Source organism: Scomber scombrus, chromosome 12 (assembly GCF_963691925.1).
Source record: "Scomber scombrus chromosome 12, fScoSco1.1, whole genome shotgun sequence".
In the NCBI taxonomy this organism is placed as follows: Eukaryota; Metazoa; Chordata; class Actinopteri; order Scombriformes; family Scombridae; genus Scomber; species Scomber scombrus.
The window spans coordinates 22,504,565-22,519,734 of record NC_084981.1 but is presented as its reverse complement, the minus strand read 5'-3'; the positions used below and the strand labels follow the sequence as shown (position 1 = coordinate 22,519,734).

General features: G+C 39.5%; 1 protein-coding gene across 16 annotated transcripts in view; it reads right to left on the bottom strand.

Annotated features, from left to right (window-relative positions):
• Positions 1 to 13,152, bottom strand: part of slc8a1b (solute carrier family 8 member 1b) — a 125,557-nt gene extending 112,405 nt beyond the window's left edge. For 9 of the 16 annotated variants that reach the window (XM_062430699.1, XM_062430694.1, XM_062430697.1 and 6 more), the window contains exons 1-3: positions 12,295 to 12,993; positions 10,462 to 10,626; positions 7,994 to 8,784 (exon numbers count right to left, since the gene is read on the bottom strand). In XM_062430699.1, coding sequence (XP_062286683.1) covers positions 7,994 to 8,784; positions 10,462 to 10,626; positions 12,295 to 12,978 — 1,640 coding nt within the window. In that variant the 5' untranslated portion in view covers positions 12,979 to 12,993. Of the gene's footprint in view, positions 1 to 7,993; positions 8,785 to 10,461; positions 10,627 to 12,294 lie in introns of all 16 variants that reach the window. The other 7 variants (XM_062430700.1, XM_062430702.1, XM_062430703.1 and 4 more) reach the window with 2 other exon arrangements.
• Between the last annotated feature and the right edge of the window lie 2,018 nt (positions 13,153 to 15,170).

The window sequence follows — 15,170 nt, the reverse complement described above, 5'->3', positions numbered from 1 at the left end:
ATTTCATTATTGACTCATGCCCGTTTGTTTGCACTGATAGATCAAAATCAGTAAATACAAACAATTAACACAATCAGAGGGCACATCTGGCAGCAATGAGAAGAAATAACAAGAGTTTTCCATCTGTTCTCTCATTCTATATATGTCTCTCCTCCTCTCTGTCCTTTCACCCCAGACCACCCTTCATCTCCTTTTCCTCACCCTCATGTCTTCTATCAATGTCTCGCTCTGCATCTCTACTCTGTCTCTTTCCGAGTCTCTCTTTCTCTCTCCATCCCAGCGGTTGCCAAGGCAATGGTGTTTTGTGGAGGCAGCTGGTTAGGGCTCATTTGTCAAGCTGCTGACCTGCCCTGCCTTCTTTTCTCTCCGTACCGTTCTCCCCCCCCCTCTCTCTCTTTCTCTCTTACCCCTTTTTCTGTTATTTAGTGAAGTAAAGAAGACTCATATATCCGGAACAAAAAGCTGTATGACAACAAACACCACAGAAATTGTGATATTCTAAGCACATATTCACTGCTGCTCTCATTATGTTTATGCGAGTGCCCATGTAAAATGAAGGTTACATTAATCTCTCTTTTTATTTGAGCAATAGGCCAGCAACAATTTAGTGCTAAACTGCATAATGATCTTGACAAAGGGATTTTAAAATATTGATTGTGCTCTGCTTCACAAGAACTCTGCCCGTGATAAAAGCAGACTTATATGCAAGGTGGGGTGAGAAAACACCTCCACATGATGTCAGTTTCTCAACTTTCTCTCCTCTCTCACATGCTACTACACTTTAACTAAACTTTCTCTCCAGCTCTCGCTTCCTCTTATGTCTTCAGCTGTTATTTTCATGATCTACTTAATCTTTGTCACTTTAAGTAATAAATTGCTAAACTACACTGACTGAGGCAAGAGCACCTAAGCATTTCTGAAGCTGCTACCAAATGGATTAAAGGATCAATTAATTAATATGATTATATCGGATTTGTTTTCTGTCATCAGACTAACCAAGTAATCAGCAGTACTGCACATGAACAGTTGCTGTTGTGCTCTCAGTCAAATGCACGTGCGAGCATACACACACACACATATATACACACAGTAACAGGTGTGACTTTTCTGCCAAGCGAGGCGTTATTACCATGAACTCTGTAACACGAGAACACAACCTTCACACCTCGTAAGGAACAGCCAGGATGTGTTCACTCTGTGTGGATGTGGGGGAGAGAAAAAAAGGTTCACATTTCTCTGCCACTACAAGTACATATTATTTTACAGTTTGCTTTGTGTTCAATGCCACAGAAGAATTTATTAAAACAAATGCAAATCACACTCCACAGGCATAGCACACACACACACACACACACACTTTTAATCATTTGTCCTTTCTAGCAGGCAAAAATGTGTCTTTCCCACAATGCATTTATTCTTCCACTGCAAATTAATTCAGTGTTTTTACTAATGATACTGCTGTCACAGAAGGACAGAGTGTGTATGTGTGTGCGTGTGTGACCTACAAACCTCATCAAGCCTCATTACCATTTAATGCCTCACTGATATGTGTGTGAGGGAGTATAGAGTGTATTCATGTGTTAATGTTTGTTTGTCTGTTTGCTTGGAGGCCTGTGCATATTACCAATTAGCCAAAACAATTATATCAAATGTGTTCAATTTTTATTTTTTTTATTTTTTTTACAACTGGACACTGTTTGGACAAATCTAAAAATATGAACCCAAACAACCTCGAGGAAAACCTTCAAATATGTCATCTTTTGCAGTGACTGTAAAAGTACTTTGTTTAAAATAACCAGATGTGGACAATTAACATGAACAGTGATACGAGAGAAGAGAACACCTACAGAAACTTTGGGGAAAAACATTTCCCAATCCCACACACCCAACAATAAAATATGTTGTAATTGTAATGTTATAGTGTTTCTGAAATAAGACAAAAAATGTTTGGGAATTTACAACCAACCAACTTTATTACCAACTGCATGACTGGAATAGTATCATGTCAAACTGAATTGGTGGAATCTGGTTAGCCAAGGTGAACCATGAGCTCTACTGAGATTCTGCTGGGAAGCATCAATCAGTAAAGCCTGTGGAATAAAATTCAATTTGTGTTGCCAAAATACATTAAATCCTCATCTGTCTGCACAATAACATGTTTTTTTTAACATGCAGTCCACACACACATCCCACACTCCTACAGCTCCTAAGCATGCACCTCTAAAGACCAATCTGTGCAGATTACTGAAGTGTGAAGTCCCGGCCTGCTCTGTATGTATGTGTGTGAGTGTGAGTTTGTGCGTGTGTGTGTAGGAGGGAGAATAATTTGATTCTCTACTGTACCATGTTTCTCCACTGGCTGCCTGTTTATGGAAATTGAATAATTGGCTCTGTAATTGTGTCTGTGTATGTTTGTGTATGTGATCTCTATATTTCTCCCCCAAGGGGTCAAAGAGTGAGTGAGTACAAGTCAAAAACAAGCTATAGACAAATAAACAAGTGCATGTCTCTTTGGGTTTGTAATGTGTGAATGTGTGCACAATCAGTGTGTGTAGTGGGCATCCACCTTTACGCTGTGATTTCTCAACTCTTTTGACCGCAATGCTTCTACGTATGTAAAACATTCCTTCATTAATAACTAATGGACTTGACAGTGTGGGTTCAATACTCAGTTTTACAAACATGACACTGGACATAATCAAACTTGCTGTCCTCTTTGTCTAAAAATACAGTTTCAATGCAAAAGTGATGGAAAGAAGTTGAATTGCTGACCTATTTTGTATTAAGTGGTCTGGTAATTCCATCAGGACCATCCATAATAAAAATAGAGCCACAAGGGTGCTGGAAGGTGCTCTGGATAAAACTGCTCATCATGTGATGGGTCTGATGATGCTACTTAATAGCATGGATGGGTATTAGCAGTTGTTGTTAAAGCACTATCAGCAGCAGTACAGTGAAAAATATTAACAAGTTATTTGGTCTAATATTCACCTTAGGTTAAGTATCAGTGAATCAAACTTGCTCGCAGTTTCCCTTGTTTCAGTCATTTTTAATGTCTTTATCTTAAAATGAAAAAATAAATAAATAAATACAGCAGATCATCAAGTCATGCAATCACACTATTTTCACTGCACTCACCTCTGGGCATGTTTAGACATTTGCTTTGGACAGCCATCATTTTAAGAAGGCTAAGAAAAAGCTGGACAAACAAGCCGCTGTTGATACAAGTCATGTTGTATAAGAGCAGAACTTTGTTTCCGAGCCAATATTTTTGCAGTGTTTTACTGGTTTTATGAGGCAGAAGTAGTAGTTTAAGTAGTCGTATAATAGTAATAGTAACACTTGTAATGCATTAGAAGTCACAGCTTAAGTGGTTGTGAAATGCATAAAATGTATATTAATTGTTATTGTTAGTTGCTAAATATAGTTGTTAAATATGCCAGGCAAAATGCAGCATCTGCACTGGAGCAGTATGTACAACACCAGGCTGATAGCTGCATACATTCACAATCACAAGCATGCAGGACTGAGCTGGTATTTTCTGTATAGCAATGAAGACAAACAGAAAACAGCACTGTGCACTTATCTGCTCTATTCTTGTGTCCCTATTCCTATCTCTAACACAGACACACACAGAGAGACACACACAGAGAGAGACACACAGACACACACACACACCTTTCCATCTTTCACAGAATACACCAGACAAGCCCTCACAAGCTATTTCAGAGACAGATTGCACAGCGCCTCTAACGGGCAGGCAGAAAGCAAAGGCAATAAGATAGAGAACGAGAGAGAGACAGAGAGAGAGTGTGAAATGGGGGAAAAAAAGCAGTGACAGTGAATAAGTCTAAAACTTTTCTTTCGCCCTCCCCTTCTCTGTCCATTCTGTCATTCTCTGACAACCCTTCTTGTCATGACTGCCTCTCTTCACACTTGTTCATCTCTCCTATACTGTACCCTCCTTACACCTCTTCCTCCCTCTTTCCTTCTCTCTTTATCAGAGAAACGGAATCAGGGTAAAGTTAGCCTGGAGGCAATCCTATTTAGATCAGCTATTTTGTAATTCCTTTTTTTCTACAGCAAAAACGTCCCCTGCTTTTCCCTGTAGAGACATATTCAGGGCCCCAGCGGCTCATTTACCACATATACTATGTATTTCTATGGGAATGCATATTATATAATAAAGAGGAAAACAAGCCCATCTCTGGACAAGTGCTACCAATTACTTTAGGCTATAAATGCTATGTCATGTGGCAGTTTAATCAGTGAATCTTCCTTACTGTGCATCTGTCATTATTGTTATACGTTTGTTTACTGTGTTTGCATTTTGCGAAAAGCTCAACAAAGTTTATGGCCTTGTTTTACAGCAGCCTTTTCAACTCACATCACATTAAAGGTGTGAAACTTTACCCGCAAGACAAAGCACAGCCGAGCACTGTATGCCTCTGAAGCTTTGGAAACCAATATCATTTACATATAACAAGATTAAAGATAGCTAGCAGCAAACAAGCAACACACCAACCTCTTTGTTAAATTACCCAAATTTCCCAAGACTTGTCTTGACCTCCTAATCTGTTCAAGCAAACAAATGCTAAATTTAGGCTAAATTAAATGTAGCAGCTTAATCTGACTTAAAGGACTATACTTATAGTTTTGCCTGTTTTCCCATAAACTGAAAATCAAATAATTAAATAAGGTCTTTTTAGTTGATCTTTTATCTTCCACAAATCCAGTGGTTCCAGGTAATTTAATGAAAATTGAGTTATAAAGACTTGAAACATGCTTTGTTTTGTGTGTTTATGTGTGGTAGCCTAATGCAGTTGCAAATACAGTAAGGACAGCATGGTTTTAAATGTCCTCATTGCTGGTGCTTGCAAAGACATGTTTAAAGATACATTTTCAAGAAGCAACCCAATTCACATCATCTTTATCACTTGTGTTCACTTTTTGTCTTCTAGGTTTGGTTTTTAGAGGAAATTTAAATGAAAATAATAAAATATGGTTTTAGTCAACAGTTACAACATTTAAACACATACAAATATAGTCCTTTTAAATTAGGCATTAGGCTGTTCCCATAATGGATCCACCACAACATTTAGAAGCAGTTAGAGGGACAGAAGAACATTATGTGGGAATCAAACTTGTGAATTTGTGGCCTCTCATGGAAGAAATGCACTAGTACTACAATTTACAGTCACTCTGCTCCACCACTGGGACTTTTTCCTAAGAAACACACACATGTACACACAAGCATACACACACGGTAACCACGAAAGCCGGAAGGACAGTTCATCATTTGATTCAGACAAAGTGTTATTAAAACCCACTTAGCACTGGCTGTGAGAGCTATAATCTACGGAAACTATGCAGTCTGCTACAGGCTGAAGACGCTAGCCCTGCAGACATCTGCTTCAAATCTGACCAGAAACAACAGAGTGAGACAAAGTCTGGACTGTTGTTACTAAGACAGCATCTCTCCCATACATTCATCATGACAGCACACTTTGTTTCATGTCATTATAGCCCCTCTCCCATCTCACAAACAATCTGAACATTTTCAAACAAGCACTGCAAACACTTTTGGTTTCTAAGGCAAACTACTGCAACTAACAACTGAAGCCTGCCAGCTAAAAACAGACAGAGCTCCACATCTCCTCCCTCATGTCAAGTCTAGACCCACATCTCATTCAATATTATAATTAGCTTTGTAGGCAAGACAAAGACCCCCTCACCAAAACTAATCCAGCAAATTCAGCATTGTGAAGTCCAAGGACATGTCCAGTTGAATCCAATAACTTAAGTTCAGTAATTAGGGCCATAAATATACTGTAGCCACTCCAATATTGGTTCTTGACATCATTCAAGTTGCCATGGTGCGACAGGCTGAGTAAGAAGGTCAGTCGGTCAGGACTGGTCTAGATGGTCAAACTGGGGTTTAAAACATAATCATTTAACCAATGCTCTGTGATAATCGATTAGTTCAAACGGTCCAAGGCGTTCTCCAAGCGTGCTGACAAGTCCCATAAACTTGCACGTGGCCTAAACAGTAAAAAGGCCATCTGTTGAAAGCTGTGAATTTTATTGTATTCTCAATAAAGCTACAAGCCTGACAGGCCTACAGGAGGAAGCTTTACTGTTAACAGTAATTTGTGGTGACATTGTGAACATTCCCACCCTGCCATGAGTGTATATGTGTTTGAGATAAAGAGAGTGGGAGAGAGACCAGTAGCCCACCTTATTGAGCGTTTTACAGAAAACAATCATTTTCTGTAAAACGCCCGACAATACTCCACCTTGTTGAGTGTTTGGTGGAAAACAGCAATTTCACCTCTCATTGTGGGAAACATGAGAACATGTAGAGTGTGAATGTGTGTTAATTTATACATGTGCGCATGTACAGGTGTGCAGGTTAAAAACACTGCAACAAGAGCAACACTGAAAACAGCTTTTCAACAGTTGCGTGGTAACAACACAAAACCAAATGACCACTTCAACACAGGCATCCCATTTGATGGTGGTTAATGAAAACACAAGATCTTTATCAAAAGCAGTCGCAAGGACAACAAATCCCCATGAAATTGTTATCCAACAGGAAGATACCACAAACATATATTAAAATGGCTATTATCATCAAAAACATACTGACATTGTCAAGATGAACCTTTAAGAGAGGGATGTTTGCAATGAAGACTCCATTTCTAAATGCATTTTTTAACAGAGCCATGTGCAATATTATGATACTGTGAGGTACGAATCTACTGTTAATTAGCTTAAATCAACAACCAACACAGTTGACACACTTAAACATGCAAGAATACATTCTCATTACAACATCAACATTTACCTAATGCTGTTATTCAGAACCAGTTCATTTCTGCAGTACTGGCAAGGCAAGGAAATCACTTTGATTCTGTTACTGTCACATATTTTCTATAATAGTTTTCACAGTTAGAGATTTAAAGAACAAAAATGGACTTGTAAATTCTGCTAGTTTTGGAGCCAAAGTGGTCAGCACTTGGCTGATAGCTGGAGCTTATTCCCCACGCTGTTAGTGGGCCAAGATGAATAGCACAGCAGCTGATTGTGAGCACATTCACCACTGAGGTAAAATTCTCCCTGAAATGTGGTCAAATAGCAATCACTGTCCTCACAGTGAGTCACCATCAGCTTTGCGTTTGTCTAAGAAGAGCTTTGAACTGTGGCCGCAGCATTTCACAGCAGGGAATCTCAATGGAGTTTCAAGTTCTTTTCACACACGAAAGACAGCAAAAAAGCCTCTGGCTGGCTGAGTGAGTGGTAGCTCTGGGATGTTCTCACATGGGGTAAAGTTACCTAAAAGGGCAAACATAATTTAAGAACCTCTGTATACCCAAATTAAGTTGGACTAAATAGATGTTCCTTCTAAGCCCCTGCTCTTTATTGAATGATTGTACTATTTTACAGCAATCAGCTCTTTCTAGTTTTCTCTTAAGGGCCTTGCTTGAGGAAACTTCAATAGTGCTCATTCAATTCCCCTGTCCTGACAACCCCTCTATTGAAATTCAAACCATAAACTGTCCAACAAATAACCTAGTTTCCCCAACATCTTGGTTCCAGCAACTCACAGGCTGAACCTATTGTGCTGACTGTACAGCAATACAGGTTGTAGAAATCAATAAAACCCACAGAAGACTAAAAACAGCAACAGAATCCAAAGCAAAGATGAATGAACAGACTGATGAAGATAAAGAAAGAGAACAAATGAGTCGATGTAGAAAATAGAGAAGGTAAAAAAGTATCAAGGGTTGGGGAATTGTTGGCTTTGTCGCGTCCCGAATGAGCAGTCCGCCTCGCGGCTCATCGTGATCACACTCACACCCTCACTTTCTCACATCATCAGCAATAACATCACATTGACACCCAGCATGAAAAATAATCAAGAAAAAACATGCCAACTATGACAGTGAAGCTGATAAATATCTGCATTTATATAGAAATTTGAGTTACTTACAAGATCTCGTCGTTCTGAAATTCGAGGATGCCGTGAGTGTCTTCAAAGTCCTCTCCGCTGCCTCGTGCTGTTCCCTCCACCGTCTTGTATGGCAGCATGACGACACCGCGAGCCCCCGATGTTCTCAGCACCTTCACCTCCATGATGCCAACACTCTCACTCACATGGCATACAGGCTCCTCAAACGTAAAGATACCGGCGTGGTCGTCATCAAAGATGGTTACGGTTGCTGAAGCGGGTAAGCCGAGGCAGGCCACTGAGTCCACGTGATTAGCTGACTCGCCTTCCTCGGGTTCCTCTCCTTCCGATGTCAACACCTTCACATTGGTAAGGTGAATCAGGAAGTTTTCATCCTCCTCAAAGATGTCGTCGTCAATGATCCCAACACGGATCTCCTTCATTGTCTCGCTGGGCTTGAATACCACCACGCCCTCTGTGAACTCGTAGTCCGAGCCAGCGTTGGCCGTGCCGTCTTCGGTACGGTACTCCACAGAAATCGTCTTGCCCAGGTCGCCACCACGCCTCACCACATTCACCGCCACTGTGCCACAGTTCTCAAGGCACTGGTAGGAGCAGGGTTCAAAAAAGATCTTAGAGATGGGGTCGTTATCACCAGCATCAGAGCGAACCTCATGCAGGCTGACGGCCTTTCGTGCTTGATCGGCTGCATGTTTCTTTAGGATGTTGCCAGCACCTGTCATCAACCGGGTGGCCTGGCATCGATAGAAAGCACGGCTCTTCTGCTGCTGGCTCAGAACCTGGTAGTTGGCAAGCTCAATAAGTTGCTCCACCTGGTAAGAGAAACACAAGCACACAGACACATATACAATAAAAAATATGTTCTCCAGCATGAGTAGCAGACCTGGCAGGTGGATAAATAAGATTTAATGGTATGCCATGGTGATAAATCCAACATTACATCCAACAGTCAAAGATTTAGTTACATTGCTGAATATGCAACAGATTATCTTAGGCTTTTGTGAGGTTTTACACAGCTGTACATGGTGTGCAAAATGAAACAAGAGGATCCATATTCAGGCTGTCATGACAGCAAGCATCCATCTTGTTTAGGTATGCTTGATCCTTAATTTGGTACTGAATTCTTGGGTGGATTCCATGATTATTTTCACTATCCCTTTTCACCTCACCGCACTAGTCATCCTCTTACCAGAAAAGTATTGAAGGATATCAGACAAATGTATTTGTTTCCCAGTTGGAGAAGCAGCTGAACTAATCAAAGTCTCTGTGGGTGGACTTAAGTTCATGCGGTTCAACATCATAAACATGGTTATGATCAAGGGCCTCATCTCTGCTCTAAATTACTGCTTATGATGTTTAACATACACTGCATGTAAACATTAACAAATCAAACATGTTCATGATCTCATTATTTTTACAGAGAGATGAATGCATTTAACTTGACTGAAAACCAACTATGCTTGCTGGCTAACATTTGCATTAGCTAAGTTCCCTGCTGTCAACAGCTTACAAGAGTTAATGTCAGTCTGGATGATGTTAATTATTGTTAATCCATGCAGAGAGCAGGGCAAAAGCATAGAATTTATTTTAGCAGGCTCTCTCATGCATGTAAGCAGAGTTGCCATTTCAGTAGATTGTCTTTATGCTTGCGGCTTTCATTATGCTTTTTAGTATTAGACCTTGTCCAAACACTGCACTGAGTAGAAAGCATCTCATCAAGCCATTTCGATGGCTATATTACATTGTGTTTCTTTTTCAGAAGTCTGCAGTGATAGACATGAAGTTAAGAAAAGAAAAAAATACATACACTGTACTGTATATACCAGGAGACACATACTGTACTTTCCATTACAGTCCTACTTTGTCTCTATGTAGACAAATGTACATGGACTGCACTTATAGTGCTTTTCTACCTTAGCAGATAAAGCACTTTACACTTTTTGCCTGTTATGCGGTCATACCACTACAACATGAAACTTAGGGTTAAGTGTTTTGCTTAAGGACACTGAACAGGAGAAGACTGCAGCAATAACACAAATATTAAACATTACTATTTTTATCATGTAAAGGGACTGAACGTAAGTTCAGACAGACAGGCAGCAGACATTTGGAATATGAACTGCCAATATCAGAGTTTAAAAGTCACCGTGTTTATCTTTTTATTTATGTGTTCATTTAACGGGTGCTTGGTTTCCTTTGCAATTTTCTCTTCATAGACATACCATTATCAAATGTATCTGCGAGGCTGTGATGAGACCTCAGCTGCATTCATCATCATAATCACTGTGATAACGAAGCCAAATAGAGAGTGCATCATCTGTTGCTTGTTATTTTATCATTTCATTTCCTATACAAGAAAAAAACCTCGAGAAAAACAACCATGACGGGAACAACAGCAGTGACAATGCGTTTTTGTTTTTTTCCTTTTTTTAATGTCATGCTACATTTGCACTTTGCAGTATGTAAGTCCTTTTGATGATGTTACCCACCTCCTTGTCAGGATGTTTCTGTTTGAGCTCTTTCAGGATCTTGGCCATGTCTCTGCGGGTCTCCTCCTCATCCAGGTCCTTCTCATCAATATCCAAACCCAGCGGACCATCCAGGAAGTCAACACCATGAGAGTTCAGCATCTTCCCATCCATCTCAATGTCCACCTTATAATGGAGAAGACAATAATTTAATATGTATCTTTGTAGCAATAGTTTTTGTGATGTGAGTCCTATCCTAATTAAATGTGTATTGCCAGGGTTTGTTAGAGCTTCCCATATCACTCCTCTATTCAATATGTTTGGCTTTGAAACTCAGTTGTAAACTGATAAGTTATAAGCAATTACTTATTTATAATATATTATACGTATAAATGAGGAAGTTTCATTATGGTAAAATCATTATTTTTTGTCTGTAGTATAGAGTTCAGCTTGAGAGGATTCTGCTCAGTTTAGGTCAAGAATCAACCCTTCGACAAATGTTTTATTTGCAAATTTTCCATTAAACACACAATAGTGTTTATATGACTAAGAGCAGACACTCACTTCAACTATATGTTCAGAGAAAAGAGGTGGTTCTGATGTTCATTAAAATCCTTGTTTTCTGTCACCTCTTTAGCAAGCAATTTACAGCTTCTAAATGATTAGGCTTTCCGCTCAGAAACACTGTTGGATTTGATTCAGTGATTTATTTTAGGCAGAAGTTAAAATGAAAGTGTTCCTCACTGGTGCAACAATTTTTAATTATCTCGTCAAATAAATAATAACAAGGGTAATTTCTAATTTCGAGGAAGACACTGAGAGACTACATTAATTAACTGAGTGGTGAATCAATGTACCTGCACCACAAAACTGAAAGCTTAATTAGATGTGTGCAATGTACTACATAGGACATTACACAATGCCTCAGATAGTAATCAAAACAGGAAATTAAAAAGTGACAATACTTTAAAAAAGTATTTGTGTGTGTTTACAGTAATATGCTTCATGACATGAGTTTACCTTGGCAGAACTCCATTCAGTAATAGAGATAATTGTTTCAGATACATGTTACTCATGAACTCACTTTCGCCTACATAGAACGCCTTATCTCCTCCTTTGTTTTTTTCCACTGCATGTTTGGATGAGGACAGCTTAATTAATGTATACTGGTAGGCTATTCTCTGACTGATATGCCTTTGTATAAGAGATAGCTCCCAGCATGACTGTTAGATTCTTTGCAAGACACTAATTTTAGCTTCTGAAAGCATATATGAATTACACACTTGATAAGACGTGTTTGAGAAATAGCACAGTTAGTAATATCATCTCTGATGTCTCCAATATCATCATTATCATCATGACGTTATTTCTGGTGGTGATTAGAAAGGGTAGAATTTTGTTTGTTTTTTTTGTTGAAAAAAATACAATACTAAATTAAATACCTGATTTTCAGATAGAATCTCGAAATGTGTGTGTGTTAGACTCAGCTGCATTGAAATAGTTTACTGCAGACAATAATTCAGCCGTTAACCTTCACTGTCTCTTCCAAATAACTTTTGCCAACTTGGGGGTTTGTTTAAAACCTGTATGATTTGTGTTTCTTTCCCAGTCTCAATTCTTTTTAACAATGTTATTGCATTCCTGGATCCCAGGATTAACCTAGTGAATATAATGTTATTATAACTGTTAGGAATGATGACCAAAACTATAGAGTCAAACTTTAATTAACCAGAATTATGCTTTACAGATAAGAACAGTCTTTGAAGTCTATTGGTGTCATGATAAGCTTTTATTGTTTTGTGAATAATTAATCTGACTACTGTTCTAGCAGCTGAAGGATATATCTGAGTGTACCTTGGAAGGAAGTGGACGATCGCCCTCGGTCTCGATGATCATGCCACGCTGCTTTCCAGTCCTGTAGCGCTTGTATACGTACTTGTAGAAGAGCAGACGGCGGTCGGCTACCCAGGCGAACAACACACAGATGGGAAAGAAGAAGAAAGTGAGCAGCCCCTCCCACACCTGCACAACGCCAGGTGAGATCACGCTCAGGATCAGGTAGAGCCAAATGTAGGCGAAGATACTCCAGGTGGCCGTGACGAAGAAGACACGGAGATGCTTGACCTTCCTGGTTTCACCGTCAGGCACCACGTACACGCAAAGCCCGATGATGACAAACATGTTGAATGCTGCAGAGCCCACAATGGTGGACGGGCCTAGTGTGCCAGCGTTAAACCCATGACCGATAACCTCAATGACGGACAGCAGGATCTCGGGAGCTGAAGAGCCCAGAGCCATGAGGGTGAGGTTGGAGACGGTCTCGTTCCAGATCCGAACAGTGGTGGTAGTAGTTTCCCCATTGGGTTTCTTGATAGTGATCTCTTTTTCCTGTGACGTGATGACCTCTATTGATGCCATGAAACGGTCAGCGATAATTGACACACCCAGGAACATGTAGACCAGGGCAACGAAGTAAACAGTGGCCCGGGCAACCTTGTCACCAAATGATGGGTTTTGGGGCTCCCAAATGGGTAACATCACACCCCTTGCACATGGCTCAGCCTTGCTGCATTCAGTTTTATTGGCGGGCACTGCAGAAACCTCAGGGGGGGCACTAGCCAGTGAAGGATGGAGGTTGAGGAGAAGAAACACCGTTACGACTGCTAGCCTCAGAGCAGGGGACAGGAGGGAGGAGTGATCCCAGCAGCCCATGTTGATGTCCGGAGCAGTACCGTGAGGTGACGATTAATGAGGATGTTGAACCTTTAAAGAGGAAAAAAGAGAAAAGAGTTCAAAAAAGACTTTCACATACCTGATGAATGTTGTTAAGATGAGAGGGAACTTTTAACTAAATCTAATCAAACACATCTAAAGAAGAAGAAAGCAGAAGCCGGATTACAAAAGGAGGATGGAACACATTTTCAAGTTAATTAAAAATATATATCTATATCTATATCTATATCTATATCTTTTTGTGTATGTGTGTGTGTGTGTGTGTGTGTGTGTGTGTGTGTGTGTGTGTGTGTGTGTGTGTGTGTGTGTGTGTGTGTGTGTTTGAATATATTTGAAAATACCCGAAACTGATACTGCAGGTCATTTTGGGTTAATAATGCATAGAGAACTTCCTACCAAAAACCTACTTCAGTGCAACCAATGTCTGAAACACTGTTTGACATGCTACATTTAATATGAAAATGTAGCAGATGATGTTTAATGACAAATTAGCTTAGAAGATTAGTATATGTCATCTTTGGTTTATTGTTTAACTTACAGTGAAGTTGCATCTGGTCAAATATGCATCTGTCTACAGACTTATGAGACATTTGGTTTATCACTAAACAACAACATATATTACAAAAAAGAAAACCACAATAAACAGCCCTGTTTACTCTGAGGCATGAAGAACCTTAAAAACAAACCACACAAATAAAAATGTATATTCCAGGTGACATGTTTGCTGAGCTGTTTCAGCAGCAGGTTCAAATAACCACACCAAAGATAAACTTCAGCTCCTGAGTTCAGCAATATAGATTTCCACAGAGCAGCCTCTGAAATCTGTCAGCCACATTCCTGTAGCAATAATACCCCGCTGCACCTCATGTTACACAGTCAGGAGTGGCTTTCTGCGATAACAGCCTTGTTGACTTCGGTCAACAACGTTGGCCTGTAAATTAGGTTACTGTAATCAGACAGTTTTGCAGCCCTTCGACCATCATGGAGACGTATTTTTTGTATTCTAAAGCTGGCTGGTAAGATAACGAAAGCTGCAGGAAAAATTTAGAATTTACAAGCAGTGCACACAATAGAAGCAACACCCATACAATGGTCTCTAAAGTTACCATGGACTTTAATCAACCTCTCACAGTCTTGAGTCTTGAAAAAATATAGCATAATAGGCCTCTCAAGTGTTAATGTCTGATTTGCAGTAACACATTGGAGCAATGTTACCTTTAGTGTTTTTACAACCTGTAACTGGATTAACACAGTGACTAGGGATTTTTGTATTTCTGCAATATAAACTGGTGGCATCACTAGAACACTTGATTTCATGTCAAACTGTATATATTTGCCTACTTATACAACATAAAGCGACAAATACATTAAATAATCACTTATTACTGTGTTTTAACCATGTGTTTATGTTTGGTTAGGGTGAGTTATGTCTTTAAAAGGCCATTCTCAGAGAAACAACAATATCACACTGTGACTACAAATCAGTTATCTGGTTTCCATGTAACTGCTCCCACACAAACACAGGAAAAAATGTCATGTAGAAAAAAACAATTAGAAGAGAATCAGTTTCAGCCTAACACACATTCAGTGCAGTTACCACATATAAAGAGCTAATTGCATATTGTTGGGTCATTTTAAATAGGGAGAATATTTTAACCATACATAATTTGTATGTTTATGAAACTAGATTATACACAGAGTATTCATATTTCTGTGGAGTTAAAACTCTTTGCACCATGTATGAGGATGATCATAACAATACATCTCATTTATATCACTGTTTTCTGATCAGTGTGTTAACATCTCATTGTGCTGTAAAAGTGAGCCTGACCATGCAATGCCTTAAAGGTTATCAGCAGGATCAAGCCATGTTTAAAACAATAAATGGCCATAGTTGTTCTACTGTAAGTGAGAAGAAAGGAAGTAGACGAAAGGAAAGGGAAGAGATGTGTTTAATTCAGAATTGTATTACCACTACTTTCTAAGACAGACACACA